This window comes from Oncorhynchus gorbuscha, unplaced genomic scaffold, assembly GCF_021184085.1.
Source record: "Oncorhynchus gorbuscha isolate QuinsamMale2020 ecotype Even-year unplaced genomic scaffold, OgorEven_v1.0 Un_scaffold_11836, whole genome shotgun sequence".
Classification (NCBI taxonomy): Eukaryota; Metazoa; Chordata; class Actinopteri; order Salmoniformes; family Salmonidae; genus Oncorhynchus; species Oncorhynchus gorbuscha.
The window spans coordinates 1-9,315 of NW_025744521.1; the positions used below are offsets into that span (position 1 = coordinate 1).

Sequence of the window (9,315 nt, forward strand, 5' to 3'; positions counted from 1 at the left end):
TAACATGAAGAGTTCACCTCACTCTCTTCCATTGTTCTCCATACTGTAGGTGGAGGAGTCTGGTCTCATAACATGAAGAGTTCCCCTCACTCTCTTCCATTGTTCTCCATACTGTAGGTGGAGGAGTCTGGTCTCATAACATGAAGAGTTCCCCTCACTCTCTTCCATTGTTCTCCATACTGTAGGTGGAGGAGTCTGGTCTCATAACATGAAGAGTTCCCCTCACTCTCTTCCATTGTTCTCCATACTGTAGGTGGAGGAGTCTGGTCTCATAACATGAAGAGTTCCCCTCACTCTCTTCCATTGTTCTCCATACTGTAGGTGGAGGAGTCTGGTCTCATAACATGAAGAGTTCCCCTCACTCTCTTCCATTGTTCTCCATACTGTAGGTGGAGGAGTCTGGTCTCATAACATGAAGAGTTCCCCTCACTCTCTTCCATTGTTCTCCATACTGTAGGTGGAGGAGTCTGGTCTCATAACATGAAGAGTTCCCCTCACTCTCTTCCATTGTTCTCCATACTGTAGGTGGAGGAGTCTGGTCTCATAACATGAAGAGTTCCCCTCACTCTCTTCCATTGTTCTCCATACTGTAGGTGGAGGAGTCTGGTCTCATAACATGAAGAGTTCCCTCACTCTCTTCCATTGTTCTCCATACTGTAGGTGGAGGAGTCTGGTCTCATAACATGAAGAGTTCCCCTCACTCTCTTCCATTGTTCTCCATACTGTAGGTGGAGGAGTCTGGTCTCATAACATGAAGAGTTCCCCTCACTCTCTTCCATTGTTCTCCATACTGTAGGTGGAGGAGTCTGGTCTCATAACATGAAGAGTTCCCCTCACTCTCTTCCATTGTTCTCCATACTGTAGGTGGAGGAGTCTGGTCTCATAACATGAAGAGTTCCCCTCACTGTCTTCCATTGTACTCTATACTGTAGGTGGCAGAGGCAGGTCTGATCAGCCACCCTCCATGGAAGCTGAAGGTGATTCAGCTGTTTGAGACCCAGAGGGTCCGTCATGGCATGATGGCCCTGGGGCCCAGCGGAGCAGGAAAAACCACCTGCATTCACACCCTGATGAGAGCCATGACAGGTGAGAAACATCCCCATCAAAACCCTGGACTTTTTGACCTTATTTACTTCCCCATGGCAGTCATACTTAACTAAAAGTTGTGTTAAGTAAATGTGTGTGTGTGTTTGCACCCACAGACTGCGGCCAGCCACACAGAGAGATGCGTATGAACCCCAAAGCGATCACCGCCCCTCAGATGTTTGGCCGTCTAGATGTAGCTACCAATGACTGGACTGACGGCATCTTCTCACCCTGTGGAGGAAGACCCTGAGAGCCAAGAAAGGTGAGACGGACACCTCTTATTTCATATTTTTATATATTGTGTGTTTTTGTTCTGCCTTGTTATTGTGAGTAATACATTGTTATTGATTATTATTGCATTGTTGGGTTTTGAGTTTGCGAGAAAGGCATTTCACTGTGCTTGTGCATGTGACATTAACTTGAAAGAAATACCCTGGACTTATACGGTCCTTGCTTTACACATGTATTTTTTTATTTAACTAGGCAAGTCGGTTAAGAACAAATTCTTATTTACAATGACGGCCTACCAAAAGGCAAAAGGCCTCCTGCGGGACAGGTGCTGGGATATATGTATATATATATATATGTATATATATATATATATATATATATGTATATGTATATGTATAAATGTATATGTATAAATGTATATGTATATGTATATGTATGTATATGTATATGTATATATATGTATATGTATATATATATCATATGTATATGTATATATATGTATATGTATATATATCATATGTATATGTATATATATGTATATGTATGTATATATGTATATATATGTATATATGTATGTATATATGTATATGTATATGTATATATATCTATATATGTATATATGTATATATATGTATATATATATGTATGTATATATATGTATGTGTATGTATGAGAAAACACACATCATGACAAGAGAGACACCACTACATAAAGAGACCTAAGACAACAACATAGCATGGTAGCAACACAACATGACAACAACATGATACCAACACAACATCCCTGCAGTACAACATGGTAGCAGCACAAAACATGGTACAAACATTATTCGGCGTAGACAACAGCACAAAGGGCAAGAAGGTAGAGACAACACATGCAAGTTTACTCAAGCATTAGACATGTTAGAGCATGAACCCACATACAGTGCATACCGTATAGTCTCTATGAAATTCATGTCGAACAAAGGGGCAGACCATTTCCATGTTTTTCAATATTCTCATATCTTTCTATTAATTTCCGTATCATTTCCCTATAGTTTTACTAAAAGTGATATTCTAATATGCTCTAATATCCTCCATAGTTTATTTTGATTAGTTTAATAAGCAGACTGGTTCTAATGTCTCTCTCCTCTGCAGGGGAGCACATCTGGATAGTACTAGATGGACCAGTAGATGCTATCTGGATAGAGAACCTCAACTCTGTACTGGATGACAACAGGACTCTGACCCTGGCCAATGGAGACAGGATCCCCATGGCCCCCAACTGCAAGATCGTGTTTGAGCCCCACAACATCGACAACGCCTCGCCTGCCACCGTGTCTCGTAACGGAATGGTGTTCATGAGCTCTTCTGTGCTCGACTGGAGCCCCATTCTGGAGGTAGGCACAGGAACCTTCGCTCACTCTTTATCAGTGGATAAAAATGTGTGTGTGTGCGTACATCCGTGCATGCTTGTGCGTGTGCATCTTTGTCTATGTGTCTGTGTGTGTATATTTGTGTATGTGTGTATCTTTGTCTGTGTGTGTGTATGTGTGTATCTTTGTCTGTGTGTATATATTTGTGTATATGTGTATCCTTGTATGTGTGTGTATATGTGTGTATCTTTGTCTGTGTGTGTATATTTGTATATGTGTGTATCTTTGTCTGTGTGTATCTTTGTCTGTGTGTATCTTTGTCTGTGTGTATCTTTGTCTGTGTGTATATTTGTGTATGTGTGTATCTTTGTCTGTGTGTGTATATTTGTGTGTGTGTGTATATTTGTGTATATTTGTCTGTGTGTGAGTATATTTGTGTATGTGTGTATCTTTGTCTGTGTGTATATATTTGTGTATATGTGTATCCTTGTCGGTGTGTGTATATGTGTGTATTTTTGTCTGTGTATGTGTGTATCAAATCAAAGTTTATTTGTCACATGTGCCGAATACAACAGGTGTAGACTTTACAGTGAAATGCTTACTTACAGGCTCTAACCAATAGTGCAAAATATGTATTAGGTGAACAATAGGTAAGTAAAGAAATAAAAACAACAGTAAAAATACAGGCTATATAGAGTAGTGAGGCTATAAAAGTAGCGAGGCTACATACAGACACCAGTTAGTCAGGCTGATTGAGGTAGTATGTACATGTAGATATGGTTAAAGTGATGAACAGAGAGTAGCAGTAGCGTAAAAGAGGGGTTTGGCGGGTGGTGGGTGGTGGGTGGCGGGACACAATGCAGATAGCCCGGTTAGCCAATGTGCGGGAGCACTGGTTGGCCGGGCCAATTGAGGTAGTATGTACACGAATGTATAGTTAAAGTGACTATGCATATATGATGAACAGAGAGGAGCAGCAGCGTAAAAGAAGGGTTGGGGGGAGGCACACGATGCAGATAGTCCGGGTAGCCATTTGATTACCTGTTCAGGAGTCTTATGGCTTGGGGGTAAAAACTGTTGAAGCCTTTTTGTCCTAGACTTGGCACTCCGGTATCGCATACCATGCGGTAGTAGAGAAAGACCATTTTTAGGGCCTTCCTCTGACACCGCTTGGTGTAGAGTTCCTGGATGGCAGGCAGCTTAGCTCCAGTGATGTCCTGGGCCATATGCACTACCCTCTGTAGTGCCTTGCGGTCAGAGGCCGAGCAATTGCCATACCAGGCAGTCATGCAACCAGTCAGGATGCTCTCGATGTTGCAGCTATAGAACCTTTTGAGGATCTCAGGACCAATGCCAAATCTTTTTAGTTTCCTGAGGGGAATAGGCTTTGTCGTGCCCTCTTCACAACCATCTTGGTGTGTTTGGACCATTCTAGTTTGTTGGTGATGTGGACACCAAGGAACTTGAAGCTCTCAACCTGCTCCACTACAGCCCCGTCGATGAGAATGGGGGCGTGCTCGGTCCACCTTTTCCTGTAGTCCACAATCATCTCCTTAGTCTTGGTTATGTTGAGGGATATCTTTGTCTATGTGTGTATATTTGTGTATGTGTGTATCTTTGTCTGTGTGTGTATCTTTGTCTGTGTGTGTATGTTTGTCTGTGTGTGTATCTTTGTCTGTGTGTATCTTTGTCTGTGTGTGTATCTTTGTCTGTGTGTGTATCTTTGTCTGTGTGTGAATATTTGTCTGTGTGTGTGTATATTTGTGTGTGTTTGTGTATATTAGTGTATATCTTTGTCTGTGTGTGTGTATATTTGTGTATGTGTGTATCTTTGTCTACATGTATACATGTGTGTTTGTCCCCATGCAGGGCTGGCTGAAGAAGCGTTCCCGTCAGGAGGGAGAGGTGCTGAGAGAACTGTTCTCCTCTTCCTTCCCAGAGCTCTACCGGTTCACTGTTCGCTGTCTGGAGTACAAGATCGACATGCTGGAGGCCTTCGTCATCATGCAGAGCATCAACATGCTGCAGGGCCTCATCCCCGCCAAGGTAGACACCCGAAACCTCCATATTCCAACCATATTAAAAACCCTGCAGAAGGGGATAATATCCATACATCACTGAGCTCTATGAATACTGTTGGAGTGGATTTCCCCACATTCTTCATAGAGACAAATTGGAAAGTTCTAATGCCTAACTGATTTAATTAATCCTGTCATTGTGTTTCGTTAAGCACTCTTTTCAATTACTGTTGGACTGTAACTCTCTAGACTCTGCATCTATGTGAGGGTGGATTTCCATTTCCCTTTACTGTAGGTGACTGATTAATTTGAGTACCAAGTAGGAAATATAGTAGATCTAATGATGCAGAGAGGCTTTGGTACAGTATGTTGTGTTGATAGTGACTGTTGTTTTGTTCCAGGAGCAGTGTGGGGAGATGTCCAGGCAGCATGTGGAGCGTCTCTATGTGTTTGCTCTCATGTGGAGCATCGGAGCTTTACTGGAGCTGGAAGACAGGAGGAAGATGGAGAGCTGGCTCCGTGGCAACGACAACATCCATCTGGACCTCCCAGACATACCATCAGACAGCGAGGACACCATGTTCGACTACCACGTCACTACAGGCGGTGAGGGGTTCATGTTCAGTAGACAGACTCCAAAACTGACAACACACACTCAGTCCTCTTTTTACTGTTATGGAAGACACAGTGAACCAAAAAATTAACACGACATGTAAAGTGTTTCATGAGCTGAAATAAAAGATCCCAAAAATGCTCCATATGCACAAAAGCTTAAGTTTACATGTCTGTTCGGGAGCATTTCCCCTTTGCCAAGATAATCCATCCACCTGACAGGTGTGGCATACCAAGAAGATGATTTAACAGCATGATCCTTACACAGGTGCACCTTGTGCTGTGGACAATAAAAGGCCACTCTAAAATGTACAGTTTTATCACACAACACAATGCCACCGATGTCTCAAGTTTTGAGGGAGCGTGGAATTGGCATGATGACTGCAGGAATTTCAGAGCTGTTGCCTGAGAATTTAATGTTCATACCATATTGTACCATAATGTCGTTTTCGAGAATTTGGCAGTACGTCCAACCGGCCTCGCAACCGCATACCACGTGTAACCACGTCAGCCCAGGACCTCCTCATCCGGCTTCTTCACCTGCGGTATTGTCTGAGACCAGCCACTCGGACAGCTGATGAAGAATTTCTGCACAAACTGTCAGTAATTGTCTCAGGGAAGCTCATCTGTGTGCTCGCCGTCCTCCCCAGGGTCTTGACATGACTGAAGTTCGGCGTCGTAACCGACTTCAAATGCTCACCATCTGTGGCCACTGGTACGCTGGAGAAGTGTGCTCTTCACTGATGAATCCCGGTTTCAACTGTACCGGGCAGATGGCAGACAGCGTGTATGGCGTTGTGTGGGTGAGCGGTCTGCTGATGTCAACGTTGTGAACAGAGTGCCCCATTGTGGCGGTGGGCTTATAGTATGGACAGGCATAAGCTACGGACAATGAACACAATTGCATTTTATCAATGACAATTTGAATCCACAGAGATACTGTGACGAGATCCTGAGGCCCATTGTCCTGCCATTCATCCGCTGCCATCACCTCATGTTTCAGCATGATAAAGCATGGCCCCATGTCGCAAGGATCTGTAAGTGAAAATGTCCCAGTTCTTCCATGGCTTGCATACTCACAATGTCATCCATTGAGCATGTTTGGGATGCTCTGGATCAATGTGTACACCAGCGTGTTCCAGTTCCTGCCAATATCCAGCAACTTTGCACAGCCATTGAAAATGAGTGGGACAACATTCCACAATCGACAGCCTGATCGACTCTATGCGAATGAGATATGTCGCACCGCATCTGCTCACACCAGATACGGACTGGTTTTCTGATCCACACCCCTCCCTTTTATTTTAAGATATCTGTCACCAACATATGTATATCTGTATTCCCAGTCATGTGAAATCCATAGATTAGTTAATTAATCTATTTCAAATGACTGATTTCCTTATATGAACTGCAACTCAGGAAAATCTTTGAAATTGTTGCATGTTGTTTTTGTTCAGTGTAGATCATGTTTTTTTAGTGTAGATCATAAGATCATATTGGTCTTTCACAGTGCTCTTGCTCAATTATAAATATCACCATCAGATCTCTCATTAAACCATCAATATGCGTTAAATTCACCTGCACAGCTGATGTTGGTGTTACCTTAGTCCTGCTTGCTACCAGTCTTTCATGATATGTTCACCCTCGGGTGGGTATTATCATCAGAAAAATGTTGTCCTTTTTGAACAGAATAAGGCCATTATCTATTCGAAGGTCATTTTTACAACTGAACTAAAAAGTATTTCCATCTGAGGACATCATGGATGGTGAAAATTCCATCTGAAGACATCATGGATGGTGAAAATTCCATCTGAAGACATCATGGATGGTGAAAATTCCATCTGAAGACATCATGGATGGAAAATTCCATCTGAAGACATCATGGATGGAAGAAAAAAATTCCATCTGAAGACATCATAGATGGTGAAAATTCCATCTGAGGACATCATAGATGGTGAAAATTCCATCTGAAGACATCATAGATGGTGAAAATTCCATCTGAGGACATCATGGATGGTGAATTCAACTCACCCGAGGACATCATAGATGGTGAAAATTCCATCTGAAGACATCATAGATGGGTGAAAATTCCATCTGAAGACATCATGGATGGTGAAAATTCCATCTGAAGACATCTGATGGTGAAAATTCCATGGATATGGTGAAAAAATTCCATCTGAAGACATCATAGATGGTGAAAATTCCATCTGAAGACATCATGGATGGTGAAAATTCCATCTGAAGACATCATAGATGGTGAAAATTCCATCTGAAGACATCATCAGATGCAGAAATTCCATCCAACATCATGGATGGTGAATAGCATCTGGAGGACATCATGAATGGTGAAAATTCCATCTGAAGACATCATGGATGGTGAAAATTGCATCTGAGGACATCATAGATGGTGAAAATTCCATCTGAGACTCATCATGGATGGTGAAAATTCCATCTGAAGACATCATAGATGGTGAAAATTCCATCTGAAGACATCATGATGGTGAAAAATTCCATCTGAAGACATCATGGGATGTAGAAAAAAATTCCATCTGAAGACATCATGGATGGTGAAAAAAATTCCATCTGAAGACATCATAGATGGTGAAAATTCCATCTGAAGACATCATAGATGGTGAAAATTCCATCTGAAGACATCATGGATGGTGAAAATAGCATCTGAGGACATCATGAATGGTGAAAATTGCATCTGAGGACATCATGGATGGTGAAAATTGCATCTGAGGACATCATGGATGGTGAAAAATTGCATTTTTGAGGACATCATAGATGGTGAAAATTCCATCTTGAAGACATCATAGATGGTGAAAATTTCCATCTGAAGACATCATAGATGGTGAAAATCATCTGAATGACATCATGGATGGTGACACCTATCTGAAGACATCATAGATGGTGAAAATTCCATCTAGCTATCATGGATGGTGACAATTCCATCTGAAGACATCATGGATGGTGAAAAATTCCATCTGAAGACATTGTGGATGGTGAAAATTCCATCTGAAGACATCAGATGGTGAAAATTCCATCTGAAGACATCATGGATGGTGAAATTCCATCTGAAGACATCATGGATGGTGAAAAATTCCATCTGAAGACATCATGGATGGTGTGAAAAAATTCCATCTGGAAGACATCATAGATGGTGAAAATTCCATCTGAAGACATCATGGATGGTGAAAATTCCATCTGAAGACATCATGGATGGTGAAAATTCCATCTGAAGACATCATGGATGGTGAAAATTCCATCTGAAGACATCATGGATGGTGAAAATTCCATCTGAAGACATCATAGATGGTGAAAATTCCATCTGAAGACATCATAGATGGTGAAAATTCCATCTGAAGACATCATGGATGGTGAAAATAGCATCTGAGGACATCATGAATGGTGAAAATTCCATCTGAAGACATCATGGATGGTGAAAATTGCATCTGAGGACATCATAGATGGTGAAAATTCCATCTGAGGACATCATGGATGGTGAAAATTCCATCTGAAGACATCATAGATGGTGAAAATTCCATCTGAAGACATCATGGATGGTGAAAATTCCATCTGAAGACATCATGGATGGTGAAAAAAATTCCATCTGAAGACATCATGGATGGTGAAAAAAATTCCATCTGAAGACATCATAGATGGTGAAAATTCCATCTGAAGACATCATAGATGGTGAAAATTCCATCTGAAGACATCATGGATGGTGAAAATAGCATCTGAGGACATCATGAATGGTGAAAATTGCATCTGAAGACATCATGGATGGTGAAAATTGCATCTGAGGACATCATGGATGGTGAAAATTCACATCTGAAGACATCATGGATGGTGAAAAATTCCATCTGAAGACATCATGGATGGTGAAAAAAATTCCATCTGAAGACATCGTAGATGGTGAAGAATTCCATCTGAAGACATCATAGATGGGTGAAAATTCCATCTGAAGACATCATGGATGGTGACAATTCCATCTGAAGACATCATGGATGG

General features: G+C 41.6%; 1 protein-coding gene across 1 annotated transcript; it reads left to right on the forward strand.

The window, feature by feature from the left end:
* Window positions 1–1,330: 1,330 nt before the first annotated feature.
* On the forward strand, window positions 1,331–5,295 carry LOC124016920 (dynein axonemal heavy chain 5-like; the record flags this gene model as incomplete). The annotated part of the gene is made up of 4 exons (XM_046332253.1): window positions 1,331–1,348; window positions 2,454–2,695; window positions 4,541–4,717; window positions 5,091–5,295. Coding segments are annotated over exons 2-4 (508 nt in total), but the record flags the coding sequence as incomplete, so codon positions are not given.
* Window positions 5,296–9,315: the final 4,020 nt, after the last annotated feature.